The 21,537-nt window shown below is 34.4% G+C and overlaps 1 protein-coding gene and 1 long non-coding RNA gene across 2 annotated transcripts in view; one reads left to right on the top strand and one right to left on the bottom strand.

Annotated features, from left to right (window-relative positions):
• LOC136036488 (zinc finger protein 583-like) overlaps nucleotides 1-16,309 on the top strand; it is a 52,598-nt gene extending 36,289 nt beyond the window's left edge. The window contains exon 5 of the mRNA XM_065718819.1: nucleotides 15,438-16,309. Within this exon, the coding sequence (XP_065574891.1) occupies nucleotides 15,438-15,568 (131 nt within the window). The 3' untranslated portion in view covers nucleotides 15,569-16,309. The remainder of the gene's footprint in view (nucleotides 1-15,437) is intronic.
• The window catches only part of LOC136036566 (uncharacterized), a 57,923-nt gene extending 40,815 nt beyond the window's left edge, over nucleotides 1-17,108 (bottom strand). Inside the window, exon 1 of the long non-coding RNA XR_010619748.1 lies at nucleotides 16,513-17,108. This is a non-coding gene — a long non-coding RNA (uncharacterized LOC136036566). The remainder of the gene's footprint in view (nucleotides 1-16,512) is intronic.
• Nucleotides 17,109-21,537: the final 4,429 nt, after the last annotated feature.

The raw sequence follows: 21,537 nt of genomic DNA, 5'->3' as shown, positions 1-21,537 counted from the left end.
CCTTTACAAGGAAACTGCCTTAAGTTTTCAAGTTAAATTTCAGACACACTATGAAAATGTATGGCATCTATATCCTTTGGCTAGTTTTCACTCACGCAAGCCGCATGCTGTGTAGTCAACTCAGATGGTTGGTAAAACTCCCTACAAACGTATATTATAAAATCACGGACCTGCAGCAAGCCCGCTGATTCAGACGCATTCCATACGACTGGTCAAACTGCAGAATGAATGAACTTTAGTATCCGTAAAAGTATAAAAAAACACAAAGTACGGAGTATTATAAATAAACAAAAACAATAAACAGCAAGAAAAAATTCAAACTAACAAAAGACAACACGTACTAATTAACCAGTATCAATATGGAAAAAAAGGCTGCAGAGGGTCGTAAACGTAAATAAAGTCGATAGTCTTTTTACATAAATCATCACTGGAAGACCGAGTCCAAGAAGGCATATCTATTAAACCAAATCTAGCAATTATTTGGTGCCATCTAAGAAGCCGGAGGAGGAATCTGCCATATCTGAAATAAGCTGCACGTAAAGTATGGCGATTTTTCTTACGAAACAGATAAGCCATGCCTGATAAAAACAAAAGCACAGGGTAGCAATAAGCGTTATAAATCATGCACAAACCGTTGGGGTTGTAACGGCTTTTGTTTGGGGATATTTTTCCGTAAACGACGCGTAGGTTTTTCACGGCTTGATTCACTAGGGATGAAAAGGTAGTGGAAAGTGTTGGACCGAAACACAGACCAAGTCAACTAACTAAAGAAGAACATGGCAGAATTGCAGTTCCAGCCACGGATGAAGCGACCGCATAAGGGCTATTAAAACAAATAAATTCGCATTTAAACGCATTAACTGACAGTCCAATCTTAGATAGTTCATTGGTTAATATAGTGAAATTGCAAAGCAATCCACGGCGAGTCCGGGCAACAAGAAGAACGTCCTCTGCGTATGCAACAGAAGAGAAACGAATATTACCGTAACAAACAGAACTTTTAAGGGGACGCAGGCCCGATGCAAGCACACATTTAAATATACATTTAAATATACTAGAAGACAATATGGCAGAAGTTGCAACCTATCTATTTTTAACAGCAGTTTTCACACCATGAAGTGGCAAAAACCATGAGACTAAGTCGAAAATTTTCTGAGAAAAAGGAATAAAACAAGAGCTCATATGGCACTTGTGACGAGGCCGGAAAAGCTAAGAGCTCGTACGGCATGAGCTCTAGCAAAATTATAAAAATCAATAGACTGATTTAAAAGAAAAATCAGAGGCTTAATGCCGGGTGGCATTTAAAATAAGAGCTCTGAGACACAAGGTCCTTTTAAATATCAAAATTCATTAAGATCCGATCACCCACTCGCAAGTTAAAACACCTCATTTTTCTAATTTTTCCTCTCCATTCAGCCCCCCTCCCAGGTGGTTGAATCGGGGAAATAATCAACTTTATCAATTTAATTTGTGCATGTCCCTGACACGCCTACCAATTTTCATTGTCCTGGCACGTCCAAAAGTACTGAACTCGCCAAAGCACTGGACCCCCCCTAACTACCCCAAAGAGCGTGTATCCAGTCAGGTTTCGTCAATCACGTATCTACGACATTTGCTTATTCTACCCACCAAGTTTTATCCCGATCTCTCCACTCTAAGCGTTTTCCAAGATTTCCGGTTTCCCCCTCCAACTCTCCCCCAGTGTCACCAGAACTGGTCAGGGTTTAAAATAAGAGATCTAAGACATGAGTTCCTTCTTAATATCAAATTCAAAAATACCTCACGAACGGTCACCCCCTCTTAAGTTAAAAACACCTGAATTTTTTTAATTTTCGAATTTACATCCCCTCCAACTTCCCCAAAGAGAGCGAATCCATTCGCGTTTTCCAAGATTTCTCGTCTTCCCCCCCCCCCCCCCCCCCCATATCCCCCCAATGACGCTGGATCCGGTCGGGATTTAACACATGAGATCTGATTTACGATGTCCTTCTAAATATGAAATTTCATCCGATGAAATTCAAGATCCGATCACTCCTTCGTAAGTTAAAAATACCCCATTTTTTTAAAAAATTTCAGAATTAACCCTCCCTCCAACTCCCCAAAGGAGAGTGAATTCGTTTTTTTTATATCAATCACGTATCTAGGACTTGTGCTGATTTTTCCCACTAAGTTTCATTCCGATCCCTCCACTCTAAGCATATTCCAAGATTTTAGGTTTCCCCCTCCAATGTCACCTGATCCGGTCGGAATTTTAAAATTTGAGCTCTGAGACATGATATCCTTCTAAATATCAAATTTAATTAAGATCCGATCTAATTTTTCCAAGTTAAGCGTCCTCCCACTCCGCCCCAGAAGGTCGAATCAGGGAAACAACTATTTCAAATTTAATCTGGTCTGGTCCCTGATACGCCTGCCAAATTTCATCGTCCTAGCTTATCTGGAAGTGCTTGAACTAGCAAGACTGGGACTGAAAGACTGACAGACCGACAGAATCTGCGATCACTGTATGTCACTTGGTATTTCAAAACTATTTCAACTTTAATCTGGTCTGGTCCCTGATACGCCTGCCAAATTTCATCGTCCTAGCTTATCTGGAAGTACCGGAACTAGCAAGACTGGGACTGAAAGACCGACAGAATCTGCGATCACTGTATATCATTTGGAAAATACCAAGTGCCATACAAAGTAATTTTCTCTGGGGATGGAATATTTGGTTGAAGGTTGACTTCAGCATGACTTTGGGTAAGCCATGGGTGGAAGTAGTTATAGGCCCTACTAAACTGATGGAAACTCAGCTTTCTTAATACTTGAAACCCCCTCCCCCTCTTCCTATTTTAGATAGGGCTTGTGATATCAGAGCTCGATATGAGCCCTGATTTTAGTCATCTTTGGTCTAACTTTCATTTGGATCCGTTGCTCCATTCGCAAGTTATACTAAATTAAACCAAAAGCTTGACTTTTTTCAGCACTTAAAACCCACTACCCCTTGTTCTATTTGAGCTAGGGTTTTCATCTCAAAACTTGATGCCTATCACTGTCTTAGGTACCTTTGGTTCAAACTTCACTGAGATCCATCAATCTCTCGAAAGTTACACTGAATTAAATGTAAAACTCAACTTTTTTTAGCACTTAAAACCCCTCCCCCTAATTAAGCAAGGGTCTTCATCTCCAAATATTATGTGTCTTATGGATTTGGCATCTTTGGCTTGACTTTGATTAAGATCCATTACTTCATTCGCAAGTTAAACTGAGTCAAACTAAAAACTTGACTTTTCAAGCACTTAAAGCCCCCTCCCCCACGCTCTAATTAAGCTTGGGTCTCAATCTCAGAACTCAATGCATATCATACTCTTCGGCGAATTTATTCAATTTTCATCGAAATTTATCTCTCCATTTGCAATTTACAGTGAATTGAATGGAAAACTCAATTTTTTTAACACTTAAAGCCCCATCGCCCTAATTAAGCTGAATTTTAATCCAAATAGTCCAATTTAATACAAATATGACTGGCAGTTCTCCCGCTATACTCGATTGCATAGACGGGCGGACAGACAGACAGATCTCAAAAACCTATCTTGATTGATATATTCCACTATCCAAATAGGCGATGATGCCTGGATGATGATATTCTATTTTTTCCTTTTTTGGATCCAATGACCCAACATGACTACCTATGAAGTTGCAAAATCCGTCCGTCCGTCTGTCTGTCTGTGTAGTCACGTATTGGGGGAGAACCGCTGGTTGGATTTGGATGAAAATTTTGATGGCCAGATTTGGTGCCAAGGATCATGAGACACATCAAGTTGAAAGATGAAGACCCTAGGTAAAATAAAAAGGAGGTAGAGGGCTTTACCTGCTAAAAACAGTTTTTCGTTTAATTCAGAGTAACTTGCGACTGGAGTGATGGATCTGAATGAAAAATGAACCATAGAGGCCTAAGACCATGACACATATCAAGTTTTGAGATAAAGACCCTAGCTAAAATTTAACAGGGGGGAGTGGGTTTTAATTCCTGAAAAATTTACGTTTTCTGTTTAATTTAGTATAACATGCAAATGGAGTAACGGATCCGAATGAAAACTACACCAAATATCCTTAAGATCAGGGCTTATATCAAGTTCTGGTATCACAAACCCTATCTCAAATAGGGCTAGGGGGAGAGGGTGTCAAGTCTTAAGAAAGTTGAGTTTTCCTTTAATTTAGTAGGGCCTATAACTTATGAATGGAGTGACGAATCTGAAGTCAAGTTCGCCTGAATACCTGTATTTGCTGGAACGAATTGTACAAAATACCACTGCATTGGATCCAGCTAGAATTCCCTAGACTTTTTTATTGCAGACAACATTTAGATGGGCAAAGATTCATAGCTTCAGTAGTTTTACCAATAATATGGTCCTGAAGATGAAGAAACGAGATGACAAAACTTAAACACTAATGTCAGAAATATAAACCCAAATGGACTACAGTATGCAATATTTAGCACAAAACAAGGGATTTTAGCTCACTGTCGACCAGTGAACTGTGAAATAGTTTCAGTTTTCTTTGTTATATAACTTTTAAACAAAAATTAAACCAAGTGTTAATCATACTATAATTTTTTTTTGTCAAAAACAAATACCTTATTTCATATCCAAAAAATAGGGCATGGACCTATATCTGAGTTTACTCTAAATCTAAAGGGTGATGTTTTCTTGTACATTGCCAAAGCACACACACACAAAAGCTGTATCTGAGTTTGCTCTAAATCTAAAGGTGATCTTTTCTTGTACATTGCCGAAGCATACACACACAAAATTTTCGTGTCAAAGGTATAAGTATTTAAAAAACAAGTACATTAAAAGTATCTCAAGTAATAAGTATTTCGTAATCTTACTTAAGTATCAAGTAATAAGTACACCCTGGAGTTTTTACTTAAGTACAAGTACAAGTAATGGAAAATTTTACTTAAGTAGTACTTCAAGTAAGTGACAGCACTGGTAGTTGTAGTAGTACTGGTAGCATGCAAATGTTGCCTTTTCGATAATCTCGCTTTACATTTCCTGAAAGTTCCATACGAATATTACTCAGTCATCCCTGAGTTACGCCCTTTATACAATTCGTATAAAACATAAAGTTGAAATGAATAGTCAAGTCAACTGTAAAGTGACCAGATATTACCATATATATATATATATATATATATATATATATATATATATATATATATATATATATATATATATATATATATATATATATATATATATATATATATATACTAGCTGTTGGCGCGCATAAGTCGTTACGCGCCATATTAGTTACACGGCATTGTAGTTGTGTCCCTTTGTCCCACCTGTGAATATAGATAGATATATATCTGTTTTTAACTACGTAAAACTTGCTAATATACAACATTCTTGGCTGTCCCATTGTCTGTGCATATACAAAGCATTATATACTTATAATGACGTCATATGCAAACGCTCTTTTTACAAACAAACAAACATGCATACATACAACTTACTTTTATATAGATAGATAGATAGATATACATATACAATACAAATTAACTACGTAAAACTTGCGAATATACAACATTCTTCGCTGTCCCATTGTCAGTGAATATAAATGAATTGTCAGGTTTACCGACCTTCGAACATGCAACGCACAATTGTCCATGGGAAAAACAATCTGTATTAAGATCTATACCGCATTTTTCTAATGATTGCTTTTGAATCATGGGAATGCGAGGAATAAGAACAGCCTCACCCTGAAAAGGCACTGTCAAGATTATTGCCTCTACTACATTTTCCATTGTTTTTTTTTAACGGCAAGTCGCGTCCCATTGCGAAGCTTTGGTGGGTTGATATTTCGTAACAATATTATTGGTACGCCTATTTTTAGTTGTGGCACGTGTGGTGGAAACCCTGGGAGATCCAGGGAATTTAAACATTCATATGGAAATTAACCGCCTTATTTGGTTCCAGAACTGTGTCGACTGACTTGTAAAGGACTGCCTGGTCTCGAATCTTGGTCAAAACAATATTGTTGATTTTGTGGACGTCTTTATTCTTGGCTGCCAGAATCGCTCGTTATTTTAGCCATTTATGATTTTTATAATTGGTTAGAATATTCGGAAATACTTTTTCAACCAATTCATTTTTGGACGTCACTAAATTACAGAATTCAGCAGGCAGTTTTATACGTCCTGAAATTCAGTCTACTGGGAGCTTTCAGTTTCCAATTGCCAGCAACTGATCTGAAAATGTTTGACCTGAGTCATCGTTTTGCAATCGGACACGCATATTTGTAGTTAATTTTAATGTTTTTACATGTGACCATAAATTAGAATTTTTCAGGCAAGCATTCATTTCGTCTGCAGAGGTTGATCTAGGTAATGTTTGCCTGAAATCTCCCGCAAGCAATATTAATGTGCTGCCAAAGGGTTTCGAATTCCCTCGCAAATCTCTCAATGATTGATCCAGAGCCTCGAGTGATTTTTTGTGTGCCATTGCGCACTCGTCCCATTTAATAAGTTTGTATTGCTGCAATACTTTACCCGACCCAGATGATTCGGAAATATTAAACATGGGAGTTTCTGTAGAATGAAAATTCAGAGGCAATTTCAAAACGGAATGAGCAGTACTTCCACCAAGCAGCAACGTTGCGGCTATTCCAGATGACGCAATTGCCAACGCTATGCCATTTTTTTATCGAATTGATGCCAGAATCAATTTTATCACAAATGTTTTACCAGTACCTCCTGGCGCATCCAAAAAGAAGATTTTTCCAACCTGATGAAGTACAGTTGTAAAAATTTATGATTCTCGCCTGAGAATGTAGAAGGGACCCTGCTCTATGATAAATTTGCCCTTTTACTTTGAAAGTAGGCATAAATTGATCTTGATTTTCGATTTGGGCACCAACGACGTCATTTGGAAACCTGAGTTATATTTTCTGATGTTTAACAAAAAACCCAAAAAAATCATCGACTGGGCTGTACCTGAATGCCAGGCGAAAATTTTCAGGTTGCTCTTGTGATTCCTCGGCATGCTATCTTTTGGTGATTTCTCTTTGAGTCGCAAGCCTGTTTACATGCTGTTGTTGTGATTCCTCGGCACGCTTTCTTTTCATACTTTCTCTATTAGCCGCAAGCCTTTTTCACGCTGTTGTTGTGATTCCTCGGCATGCTTTCTTTTCATACTTTCTCTATTAGCCTGCGATTCCTCAGCACGCTTTCTTTTCATACTTTCTCTATTAGCCGCAAGCCTGTTTTCACGCTGTTGTTGTGATTCCTCGGCATGCTTTCTTTTCATACTTTCTCTATTAGCCGCAAGCCTTTTGGCATAGACTCTTTGAGCAGCTTCCTCGGCTGTTGCCATTGTAGGTTCTTCTGTCATTTTAAAATCTATATTAAAAATTTCTCTTTGAAAGGCCTTCTTATATACTTATAATGACGTAATATACAAAGCCTTTGACGTCAGAACAAACATGACGTGAGTTGACAAACAACTTCATGACGGCATAATGCTCAATCCTTATAATGACGTCAGTCGACAAACATGCATGAAGTCAGTCAACACACAACACACAAACAACTTATTTTTATATATATAGAAGATATATATATATATATATATATATATATATATATTTATATCATGAAAAGAGAAATCACCAATGCTACAGCACAAACACAAAAAAAAAAAAAAAAAAAAAAAAAAAAAAAAAAAAAGAGAAGGAGAAAAGGAAGACTGTTTTCCTAAATTAGTGATTAATATAGACCAGCACTTGAATGAGGCCTTAACCCTACTCATCCATACAATCAAATAGGTCAAACAGCATAGCCACACACAATAAACCATAAAGAATAATCCATGGACAGGCAGTCATGTCGTCAATAAGTATAAGTCGTCATTTACCGAACAATAGAAAAAATAATATAGACAAATAATTCAGAGGCAACACCCAACATAAGGGCTCATCAGGAGAATACACTGGCCTATATAGGGTTTCGCCACTCTAAATTCTCTACCCAGCACAGTGTTGTGGCTACCACAGAATATCCATGGCATCCCCGCGTCAGGTATCACCCCCAAAATACATGCCTATGAAAAAAAACAGCAAATGTAAAACAACCAAGTAAAACCAAAACAAGCTTATCTTGTTAATATATCCCTCCCTTTAGCAACAATAGGTAAACTAAATATTATAAATTTTACCAAATCACAAATATTAACACATTGCAAAAAACCTGAATGAACTAAACAATTATAGAATTCATCTTTACCATGTGGCTAATTTTTAAAAAAATCCGCTCAATTAGAAACACAATTCAAAATAAATGGCGCTGTGACAACATTTCTCGAACCTCCGAAATTAGTTAAAAATTTCTTTAAGTATTTCTAGATAATTCTTTTGATATTTATTTAAAAGTTCGTTATAATGAAAACTAAATTTTCTAAATTGCCAAGTTAATTTATTTGCAGAAAAACCTCTTGATATCAATTTTTGGCTTAAGATTTTACATCTATTTTTAAAATCAATATAATTACTACAAATCCTTGCATAACGAAGTAACTGTGAGAAAAACGCTGAATATGTGATATTTGAGTGTATATTACTTTCAGGGAATGGGAAACTAATCACTTCAAAATCAAAATCATCCGTTTTATTATACATTTTAAAACTTAATTTATTATTATCACAAATATTAATATTTAAATCTAAGAAATGATCTTCATGACCAGCGCCATGACTAGGCTCAAGAATAAGCTCTGATGGATATATATTTTTAGAAATATCAATGAAATTATTACAATTTAAGACCAAAATATCATCTAAATATCTTTTATTATTTGACAAAGCATGTTTTAAATTAATTGGATTATTCTTATCCATCATATATTTATATTCTAGTTGACTTAAAAACAAGTCAGCTATAAATGGGCTGGCATTCCCCCCCATGGGAATTCCCATAATTTGCTTGTACAAATCACCCCCAAATCTTATATAAGTATTGTATACAACAAATTCCAATAACTCAAAAATCATATCCAAGCTGTAACATCTCAAGTTAACTGTAGTATTAAAGCAGTTTGTCCATATGGCTTTTTTATTATAACTGTCTATTTTTAAGAACCTTTTACTAGATAAGAGGAAAGATTTCTTTATAACAGTTTTTAAATTATCAAACACTAAATTAAGTGATAAATTAGTATACATTGTCGCAAAATCGAAAGACTCAATTCTTTTAGCTGAAACCATTGTTAAAGAATCTATCACCTGCAGTGAATTATTAACACTCCAATATGGATTAAAATTCGAAAATTTTTTAATACCAGAACAATAGGTTTTAAGTTTATTTACAATTTCCTTTAAAATTAAAGAGAGGTCAGTAGCAGCAATGTGGGTTGGACATTTAGCTGCTCCAGCAATAAACCGTGGTTTAGGGGGATTCTTATGAAATTTTACAGTCCAATATAGGAAAGGGAACTTTTTATCATTGTCATTTATTTTAAGATTAAAATTTTTAAAAGTATTTCTTCAGTCTTTTCAATTAAATTCTCATCCTCTATATTTACCTTTTCGTAAACATTAGTTGTGCATAACTCCCTTTTTAAGATATCACAATACAGCTTCTGACAAATTATGGCAAAATTATTATTAGCTTTATCCACTGGCACAATTACAAATTCATTCTTTAGATTAGCAATTGCTTGTTTAATCTTCGCATTATAAAATAATGATTTAGTGTTACTATTTTTTAAGTTAGAATATATTTTATTTCTCACTCTACTAATAGTTAAATTCTTCCAACTTTGAAAACTCTCTTTATTTTTATTCTCTTTCTTACACCACTTATCAATAAATAAATCAAAATCATTTTCCAAGCCATCAAGAACACTCGATGGTTTCAGATGATGAGAAAGACGGAAATTAGCCCCTTTATTCATTATAATTTGAAGATCATCTTGCTTTATTATTGACAAGTCCCCTGTTATAACATGTTTGTAAGTAGGATTTACAAATGGGCCAAGTTGCTTACAATTACAAACCGGTTCCCAATTTATATCGCTATCTAGTTTTTTTAGTATTAAATTATAATTAAAAATAATTTGCCCAATAGTTTTTGAAAATTTATAAGTTAAAACTGGACTATCATTATAATTTAAATTACTAGGAAGGGCCTGTTTCACATGCCGCTGATTTAAAATTTCTGGTAAATTAATATCTTCAATCTGCTTACAAGTAAAATTAATAGGTAAATATAATCTGTTATCCTTATTACTAATCTTATCGAACTTTTTCTTTTTTGAAATAAATTTCGTTTTAGTTAGAATGCAAATTGTATCACATATTACTTTAAAATTATAATCAAGAGCTGTATTATTCTAAACAATCCAGAAAAGTTTGATTAAATTCCTCTTGGATAAATTATTTAGACACTTTATTACAGAAATCATACCCCTAGATTCAAGTAGCTGGCATAGATCTATAGAAAGCATATGTACATCTAATTCATTTTTTCTATTATTTTTCCTATGTCCTCTCGATCGTTTTTTACGTTTAGTAGGACAAGTAAAAGAAGGATGGTCCATAAAACCATCAATACATTTAACAACAACATGAGACATGTCACCATATTTTGCTACACGATCATTTAGCCCAAAAGGATAAGCTGTACCAAGAGTATGGATCCAGAAATCCTCCTGTTTACGTAGTCTATTATTCTTCTCTTCTTTATTTAAATTTTCTAATTCTAAATTTTCTAAAATTGTGACAGTTATATCTGATACGGAACATTTACCATTACTACAATGTTGAACTAGATAGTTATTAGTTTTTTCATTATTAACTGTTGTCTTGTGTCCAGAAAATCTTTTATATATATTATTAGTTGTTTCCCTCAAATATTGTAGGCAGCATTTATTACATTCTAATAGGTAAATTACATTGGTTGTTCTACAATTAATATTACCACTTAACTTGCATGCAAAATTTTTATTATACAATGTACTTTTAACAGAATTCCGTGGACAAAATGATCTTGGCAAAGAAAACAACGACTTTTACACTTACTAACTTTCAAAAAATCGTTCCGAGTTCCGAGGCTAATATTTGTGTTTTGTTGCATAAAAAGTTATTGAAAATAAATCCAAAACAAACCAACATCCAAATCAAAATCCAACAATCATAGTCCAAAAAACATGCCAAGGTCAATAGGTCAATAAATACATAAACAAAAAGATGAAAGAACATGAAATTTGCATAAGTGCCATCTCACCAATAATTAACAATATAAGGTTAAAAACCGGGACCAGGGTAAAGGTCTGTCGGGGAGAAAACTAAAAAAAAATTTCTCCACCAGCACTGGATCCAACCTGGAATAATATCATGAAAAGAGAAATCACCAATGCTACAGCACAAACACAAAAAAAAAAAAAAAAAAAAAAAAAAGAGACAGAAGGAGAAAAGGAAGACTGTTTTCCTAAATTAGTGATTAATATAGACCAGCACTTGAATGAGGCCTTAACCCTACTCATCCATACAATCACATAGGTCAAACAGCATAGCCACACACAATAAACCATAAAGAATAATCCATGGACAGGCAGTCATGTCGTCAATAAGTATAAGTCGTCATTTACCGAACAATAGAAAAAAATATAGACAAATAATTCAGAGGCAACACCCAACATAAGGGCTCATCAGGAGAATACACTGGCCTATATATATATTGTCAGTTGAAATAGTCAGTAGATTATTTGGTCGTATGACACACTTATTCCAAAAAAAATGAAGGTTCACTAATTTGTTTATTGTGAAGTGTGATTTATAGGTGATTTCAGTCTGTGTTAACCTACTCTCCCCAAAAATAAGACCTCGGGGTAGTTAAGTATTTTTAGCCACTGGGTTCCTTCTAGTTTGTAGACCTAAGATCATTGAAAGGCATTGACGTGATGAGCTTAGAAACTAGTTGCGTCTTCAGAAAATACTGACAGTTTTTTCTAGTAGCGGGAACAGTGCCAGTGAAGTCTGATTGTTTGAATTGATTAAGTTGCAACTTACTCAATCCTATCTACCTTAAAAAAAGGTAAAATTGGGAATTCAATTTTCAATGAACAAGGCGACCATATGCAGCTCTTGAATTTTTAGTAGTAACGAACACCGAATAAAAAAAAGTAAGGAATGTTCTTGAAAATCCAGCAAAAATAAGCTAAAAATAAACGGCACCAGTCAGCCTAAAAAAGTGTAGCTAGAAGGTCGTATCCATGGGGATGAGGTCAAGGATATAACCCCCCTCTCCCAATTTTTTTGCCCGGCTCGTAAAAACTTAACTAAAATGCATACTAACAAAATTCTGATGCATTTTTACAAGTTTCTTTTTTGCAAATAATAAGTAATTGAGTAGCCCATTTCGGCCTCCACAGGTGTGATCTTAAAAGTAAAGTTGAATTGGTTTTGTTGTAAGGTTTGTGGTGCCGCTTAAGATGTGAGATTTGTATTAGTAGTTTTATAATTTGTTTAGCCCTGTATAAAGAATTAAAATTTTTAATTGATGTGATTTTCCGTGTTAATCTCTGCTGGGTTTAAATTCTTCATAAAAATTAATTTATGTACTAGTCATTTCATTGATTTTCTGTTCTTATGTAAATATGATCACTCACTGTACTAGTTGTTTGTATTGGATCCGATTCGATATTTAGAAGGAATTCGTAACTCAGACTTCTTATTTTAAATCCCGACTGGATCAAGTGTCATTGGGGGGAGTTAGGGGGGGGGGACTGGAACATTCTTAGAGAGGAAAGATCAGGATGAAACTTGGCGGGAAGAATAAGCACAAGTTCTAGATACGTGATTGACATAATTGGATCCATTTTCTTTGGAGTAGTTGAGGGGGAGAGACCTAATTCCGAAAAATTAGAAAAAATAAGGTAAGTTTAACTTACGAATGGGTGATTGGATCCTAATTATTTTTGGAAGGACCTTGTGTGTCAGAGCTCTTGCCTTAAATACTGACCGGATCCGGTGACATTGGAAGGGAGTTGTAGGAAGAAACCGGAAATCTTGGAAAACGCTTAGAGTGGAGATATCGTGATAATACTTGGTGGGAAGAATAAGCACAAGTCTTAGATACGTGACTAAGTTAATTAAACCAGATTGGATCTCTTTGGGGGATTTTGGGCGGGGGGGGTTAATTCGGAAAAATTTTAGAAAAACTGAGGCATATTTGACTTACGAAAGGTGATCAGATCTGAATGAAATTTGATATCTAGAAGGATTTTTTGCTTCAGAGTTTTTATTGAAAATCCCGACCAGATTTGGTGACATTGGGGGAGTTGGAGAAGGAAACCAGAAATCTTAGAAAACGTGAAAATTGTGGTATCTTTATCTTAAGAATGAATGACCGGATCTTAATGAAACTTGATATATAGAATGATATTGTGTCTCACATATTTCAATTTCAAGTCAGATCTGGGGACATATGGGGGGAGGTGGAGGGGGAGACAGGAATCTTGGAAAACACTTAGAGTGGAGAGATCGGGATAAAATTTGATGGGAAGAATAAGCACAAGTTCTAGATACGTTATTGACATAACTGGGGCGGATCCACTCTCCTTGGGGGACTTGGGGGATTTCCAGTGCTTTGGCGAGTTCAGTGCTTCTGGATGTGCTAAGATGATGAAAATTGGTAGGGATGTCAGTGACCTACACAAATTGTCTTGATAACAGTCGTCTCCCCGATTCGACCATTTGGGGAGCTAGAGGGAGAGGAAAAATTGAAAAAGATGAGGTATTTCTTACTTACGAATGGGTGATCAAATCTTAATGAAATTTAATATTTAGAAGGACCTCGTGTCTCCAAGCTCTTATTTTAAATGCCGACCGTATCTGATGAAACTGGGGGGAGTTTGAGGGGGAACCGGGAAATCTTGGAAAACGCTCAGAGTGGAGAGATCGGGATGGAACTTGATGGGAAAAATAAGCACAAGTCCTAGATACATTATTGACATAACTTGGCTGAATCCACTCTCTTTGGGGGAGTTGGGGGGGGGGTGTCAGTTTGGAAAAATTAGAAAATTTGAAGGTTTTTTTAACTAACGAAAGGGTGACCGAATCTTAATGAAATTTGATATTTAGAAGAAATTTATGTCTCAGAACTCTTATTCTAAATCCCGGCCAGATCTGGCTTCATTGGGGGGAGTTGGACGGCGAAACCGGAAATCTTGGAAAACGCTTAGAGTGGAGATATCCTGATGAAACTTGGTGGGTAGAATAAGCCTATGTCGTAGATACGTGATTGAAGTAACTGGACTGGGTCCGCTCTCTTAAGAAGTTAGGGGGGTCTAGTGCTTCGACAAGTTTGGTACTTTTGGACGTGCTAGGATGATAAAATTGTTAGGCGTGTCAGGGACCTGCACAAATTGAGTTGATAAAGTCTTTTTCCCCGATTCGACCATCTAGGGGGCTGAAGGGAGAGTAAAAATTAGAAAAAAGAGGTGTTTTTACCGCACGAATTGGTGATCGGATCTTAGTGAATTTTAATATTTAGAAGGACTTCTTGTCTCAGAGTTCTTATTTGAAATCCTGACCGGTATTAAGCCTCTGATTTCCCTTTTAAATCAATCTATTGATTCTTAGAATTTTGCTAGAGCTCTTGGCTCTTCCAACCGCGTCACAAGTGCTATATGACCTTTTAGCTCTTGTTTTTATAGCTTCGATTGCTACTCCAACCCATGTAACTTCGTATAGTGCTACGTTAAGTGATAATATATTTTTGCCTCAAATATGGTATGAGCGATTAAAATTATTCCAAGGGCTTGTTTTTTCAGGTTAATTTTTTTTTATTTTGTTGCATTAAGCACAAGCAACAATTTGACGATGACTGTAGTTTAAGGGCAACAAGCCAAAATCCTCAAGGAACTGTCTGTAATTTTTGTACTAAAAATTGTGAGAAACTGAAAATCTTTCTTTCAAAGATAGATTGGGAACAGGTGTAAGGTACATGCGACGTGGCTAGTGCATAGTTCTTATTTATGGATAAAACTCTTCAAGTACGGATTTATTTTGTATGGCCAAACCAAAAGATTCTAGAAAACTCGTCTTTCCGGAAACAATTTGGTTCACAGCTGAGATACAAAAATATGCCAAAATTGAGAAATAGCCTTTACGTAAAGAAAATAAAAATCCCTTCTTTTTACAATGATAGACTTTATAAAGAATACAGAGCTACTTCGAACAAAAGAAACGATAATTAAAAAGAAATTATTACTATTCTGTTTTTGAATTCAATAATTATAATTTACGAGGAACATATAAAGTAATAAATAGGATACTTTCACCTCTTAAGGAACAGCTCAAACAAGAAATTCCAAATGTTGTTACCTTTCCGGATGGGGTTTTGTTGAGGGAGGATGCGGATATTGCTAATGGATTTTGTACTTCTTTTTCAGATGATGGTTCAAGTATATCTCGGCAAATTAATAATAATACAAGACCAATTGAAAACACTGAAAGCACTAACATGCTTGATACAGTTACCTCAGTTTTCACTCAGAATGATACTATACAAGCTGTTCCCTAAGAACTGAAAAGAAGTCAGATTATGCCTATACAGAAGATAATGTCTATGTAAGGATTTTGGACAGATATTACTTGCAGTTTTATATATACCTCCGAGTTGCCCAGTAGCATAGTCATTAGCATCTGTAGAAAATTGAATCTGTAGAAAATTTTCAATAAATTGAATCCTTTAGAGTGTCATTTGCTGTAGTTGGAGATTTCAACTCTAATTTATTTGAATTAAGTTAATATTGGGAATTTAGAACTTCTGATAACTATGCTATCGGTGGTATTTTTTTTTACTTTAGATTGCTACCCCAACCCGTGTAACTTTGCTTAGTGCTACGTTAATCGATAATATATTTTTGTCTCAAGTATGGTATGAGCGATTAAAATTTTTGGAAATACTTGTTTCTCTAGGTTAAGATTATTTTTTAATTTTGTTGTATTAAGTCTACACAAGCAAGAATTTGACGATGACTGCAGTTTAAGGGCAACAAGCCATAACTATTAAGGAACTGTTAGTAATGTTTCTTCTAAAAATTGTGAGAAACCAGAAATCTTTCTTTTAAAGATAGACTACGAACAGGTATAAGGAACATGCGACGTGGCAAGTACATATTTCTTATTTATGGATAAAATTCTTCTCAGTATGGGTTTATTTTTTGTATGACTCTAGGAAACCGAAAGATATTAGAGAACTCGTCTATATGGAAACAGTTCGGCTCACAGCTGAGATAAAAAATATGATAATATTGAGAAATAGCCTAAAGAAAATAAAGTTCTTTTTCTTTGAAAATGATAGAACTTTATAAGGAATACAGGGCTACTTCGAACAAAAAGAAATTATTATTATTCTGTTTTTGAATTTAATAATTATAATTTACGATCAACATGTAAAATAATAAAAGGGATACTTTCACCTCATAAGAAACAACCCAAAGGAGAAATTCCAAATGTTGTTACCTTTCCGGATGAAGTTTTGCTAAAGAAGAATGTGGATATTGCTAATGGATTTTGTACTTGAAGGCAATTTTCACTCAGGATGATACGATACAAATGCACTAGCTTGAAAAAGAATTTACATTGCTTGGTCCTCTGAATCCCCGCGATTTGATAGAATACCAAAAAGAGCATTAAAATTACTGTCTCGGCTATTGTATTGTCGTTTATTGTCATATTGTCATTGTTTCGGTTATTTGTCAGGTTTTTCTTTTTCTGCTAAACATTTCATTTAAAACAAAAAGGAGTTGTTCCCTAAGAACTGAAAAGAAGTCAGATAATACCTATTCATAAGAATGGAGATAAATGCCAAATTAATAGCTACAGGCCCATCCAAGTTTTACCGATATTCTCTAAACTATTTGAAAAGGTAATACATGAATGAATGACAAAATTTACAAATGAAAATGGAACTTTACCGTCTAGCCAAATATGGTTTTCGTAAAGGTCATTCCAATATATATGCTGTATATCATTCTATTATAAAGATTGAATTAAAAAAAAACTAGTTTTTTAACTGAAAGTAAGGAGCGACATTAAAACGAACAGAAATTACTCTGTATATGAAATGGGTTTTCCCCTCCGCAATCCCTCGCTCTTTACGCTAAAGTTTTTAATTGTTTTAAAAATTAGAATTGTGGCGAAGAGTCAAACTTTAGCGTAAAGAGCGAGGGATTACGGAGGGGAAAACCCATTTCATATACAGAGTAATTTCTGTTCATTTTAAGTTTGAATGTCGCTCCTTACTTTCAGTTAAAAAAACTAGTTTTGTTTATTTAATTTCTGAACGTTTTTGAATTAATACATGTTTGATTGTGGCTCCACACATAAATTATTAAAATGAAATTTGCATACTAATTATTTTGTTGGCTAAATGGCTTTCTCTTAACTTTGATCAGATGATTTTGAGAAATAAGGGATGGGGAAGGAGGTGTAGTTGCCCTCCAATTTTTCCATTACTTAAAAATGTAACTAGAACTTTTAATTTTTAACGAACGTTTTTATTAGTAAAAAATATACGTAACTTAAGAATTAACTTACGCAACAAACTTTTATACTCTTATATTTTTATTATGTATATGAGGGGGTTTGTCCCCTCGTTAATACCTCGCTCTTTATACTAAATCTTAAGTTTTGTCCCAATTCTTTAAGAATGACCCCTGAATCAGAAAAACCGAAGGATAAGTAGTTCAAATTACTACAAATACTTTAGCATAAAGAGCGATGTATTTATCTCCTCCTAAATACCTCGCTCTTTATGCTAAAGTATTTTTAGAACCCCTCATATGCTTAATAATCTCTGTTCGTTTTAAGTTTTAATGCTACTCCTTACTTTCAACTGAAAAAACTTTTTCATGTTTATATTTTCAATGTTTTTTTTATAATAATGCTAGAAAATCCTGCGCCCTTTTCATTGAGTTTCTCTTCCCCCATGACATATTCTTCCAAGAAAAGATCCTCCCATATAGCCCCCTCTCCTCACCCCCCCCCCAAACCAAACGAATCCCCCTGAAAACGTCTGTACACTTTCCAATAACCATTACTGTATGTAAACACTGGTCAAAGTTTGTAAATTACAGCCCCTCCCCGAGTGACTGTGGGGGAGTAAGTCATCCCCAAAGACATAGTTATTATGGTTTTTGACTACGCGGAACGAAATGGCTATCTAAAAATTTTGATCCGTTGACTTTGGGAAAAAAAATTAGCGTGGGATCGGGCTTAGGTGCCCTCCAATTTTTTTGGTCACTTAAAAAGGGCACTTGAACTTTTCATTTGCATTAGAATGAGCCCTCCTGCGACGTTCTAGGACCACTTGGTCGATACGATGACCCCTGGGAAAAAGAAAAAAAACAAATAAACACGCACCCGTGATCTGTCTTGTGGCAAAAAATGACGAAATTCCACATTTTTGCAGATAGGAGCTTGAAACTTTTTCTATAGGGTTCTCTGATACGCTGAATGCGATGGTGTGATTTTTGTTAAGATTCTATGAGTTTTAAGGGGTGTTTCCTCCTATTTTCTAAAATAAGGTAAATTTTCTCAGGCTCGTAACTTTTGATGACAAAGACTAAATTTGATGAAACCTATATATTTAAAATCAGCATGAAAATCCGATTCTTTTGATGTATCTTTTAGCATCAAAATTCTGATTTTTAGAGTTTCGTTTACTATTGAGCCGGGTCGCTCCTTACTACAGTTCGTTACCACGAACTGTTTGACTAAGGAATTTTTGGATTTTGGATACACAACGTCAGCGATTTTTATTTCGAAAGCTTTTGATATTGTTAATTACAAAGCATTAATAACAAAAATGAATAAAATGTATTTTCCGGTTTGAACGGTAAAATGGAAAAAATCGTATTTGAAAGATAGAATGCAGACTATAGTTGTCAGATCATCAACATCATTAGAAACAAACATAGAATGCGGGGTTCCCCAAAAATCGATCCTAGGGCCACTGCTTTTCTTTAATACATGTTTCGGACATAAAAGAATGTATGGCTAATTACATGCTAATAACATATACTGATGACACAGTAATGTTGTTTAAGCCATAAACGGTCGATGGTTTCTTTGCAATTATGGAAACCCCTTTAGCTCAATTGTCTAGGTATTTGCGAATGAATCATCTATCATTAAAAATCTCAAAAACAGCTTTCATTTGGAAATGTAATGATTGAAAGTATAACCAATTTCAATTATCCGGGAATTATTTTTGATAGACTAAAGTACTTTATTCCTCATGAAGCACTTAAAACTTTATATTAAACTCTCCTTTCTTTATATTTAGAGTATGGATGCGCTCTTTGGTCTAATTCGTTTAATTATAATGCACATAAAATCGAATTAACATAAAATCGGTCAGTAAAAACTCTATTTTCATACAAATACTCTACAAGTGATTCATTCCGCCTGGCAAAAGCTCTGAATGTTTGAAAAATATCTATGCTCCATGTTGCAAGTTTAGTTTACTCATGTCTTAATTCTTTAGCACCACTTAGATTGGTACAGCTTAATATGTTTCGAACGACTTCGGAATATCATTCATACACAATAACCTCATCTGAAAATGATTTACCAATATCAGGTGCACTGTCATTACGATATGTTTTTTTTAGAGGTGTGGAATATGTTGCTCAACTATGTACAGGAATCGATTTCGCTAAGTTCGTTCCAAAAATTTTTTAAGGAACATCTTATTGAGTAGATAAAAGTTGTTTGTTTAGTTTTTTCCGTTTAATGTTTTGTGAATACGGTATATGGGATAATTTTGTGAAGTGATTTATTTCCCTTTTTTATGGAATACTTTTATATTACTCAAATATAAAGAAGAATTGATTTCACTAATCTCGATCTGAAAAAAAAAACTCTAAATATCTTATTGAGTAGATAAGAAATACTTACTTTTTTTGTTGTTTAGTTTTTGTTCGTTTGTTGTTTGCTCGGTTTTTCTGCTTAATGATATAAAAAAAATAATAAATTTGTTTGATGATTTTTTTGTCAAATCTTTTGTGACATTTTTATTAAATAATTGATTTCTCAAATTCCCGTGGCAGACACTACAAATAACATGACTTTTCCTTGAGGAGAATCCATTAAGATGAGCATACTACCCACTTTTTTGGAGGTTATCACAAAGCAAAACCAAAGTAGCCTCTCTTAATCCAACAAAACTCCTATTTTCACCATAGTATTTGGTGATCAACAGTCTCAAATACCTAAATACAATTAAGAAACAAACCAGCTACTCTAAGATTACTAGCAAGAGCTCCATAAATTACTGAAGTTACAAATAATAGTTCAATCTTTATAACTTTTCCAAAGACCAAATTGAAATAGATTTAACTGTTTTTGCAACCTAAACCGTCATTTATTCTAGCTTTCATACACTTGTAGAATGCGAGGAATAACAGAGAAGACCAAAATAGGCCACTAATTTCCAAGATCAATCTTGTTACCATCTTTAGAAATAAAAATTATTCTAGTAGCTTTCAATCCATGAAGAACAATTTCTTGTTTTAAACTCACACAATCATTCCTTTTTACATTTCTCTGCTCTAAAGTGACTTGTTTTCAAATTCAGATCTGTTTATGTATCAAATATACTTTGAATGTGTTTATGATTTTACCACCTTCCTAAATGGCTATTTTTTGGCTAAAAATATTTTTTACAAAAACTTCCTAATGTGGACTAATAATTAACTTTTCATTCTTCTCTAGAGAGTAAATAAATTTCTGAAGAGACGGGAATATTTCGATCTATTATTTCAGCAGATGTGATAAAATTCAGGATTTTCGTTTAAGCGATTTAAGTACGACTTGCTTGCAAATTCAGAATTATCTATGTCCCTAAAATTCTTTGAATTTATTTATGATTTTACTACCTTCATAAATGGTTATTTTGTTAGAAAAAACTTCCTAATGTGGATCGGAATTAAAAATTCCGATCTATTTTTGCAGCAGATCTGATAAATTTCAGGATTTTGTTTTAAGCAACATAATTTTCGACTTGTTTGAAAATTCAAAACTGTTTATGTCATTGAACTTCTTTGAATTTGCTTATGATCATACCACCTTCATAAATGGCTTGTTTGGTTTTTTTTATAAAGATTATCTTAGCAAAACAATCTTCCTAATGTGGACAAGAGTCTAGTCCCTCAAATACCAAATTGGCACTATTGCTATAAGCAACACAGGAAAAATACTTTGCAAATATTCCTTATAAGTAAAAGTAAAAAATATTCTGTAATTTGTAATCACGGGTAATCTAACGACTTTTTTATGACTTGGTTTTATGGCTAAATGCATAAATAACCAACACAAAATGAAGTTTGCGATGCAAGAAGGCTAAAAGAAAAAACCATACAAGTTTTATTTGTCTTTCATTTAACACTGAGGAGTCAATCAGTTTCGGAGTCAATCAATTGAGGAGTCAATCAATGTTTAAATTTTTGAAAAGAAGGAAAAGTTTCGACGTTTTTGCAGCAG

The sequence above is a fragment of the Artemia franciscana genome, chromosome 2 (assembly GCF_032884065.1).
Source record: "Artemia franciscana chromosome 2, ASM3288406v1, whole genome shotgun sequence".
Classification (NCBI taxonomy): Eukaryota; Metazoa; Arthropoda; class Branchiopoda; order Anostraca; family Artemiidae; genus Artemia; species Artemia franciscana.
Note: the sequence above shows the minus strand (reverse complement) of the source record. Positions and strands in the feature narration are given on the sequence as shown.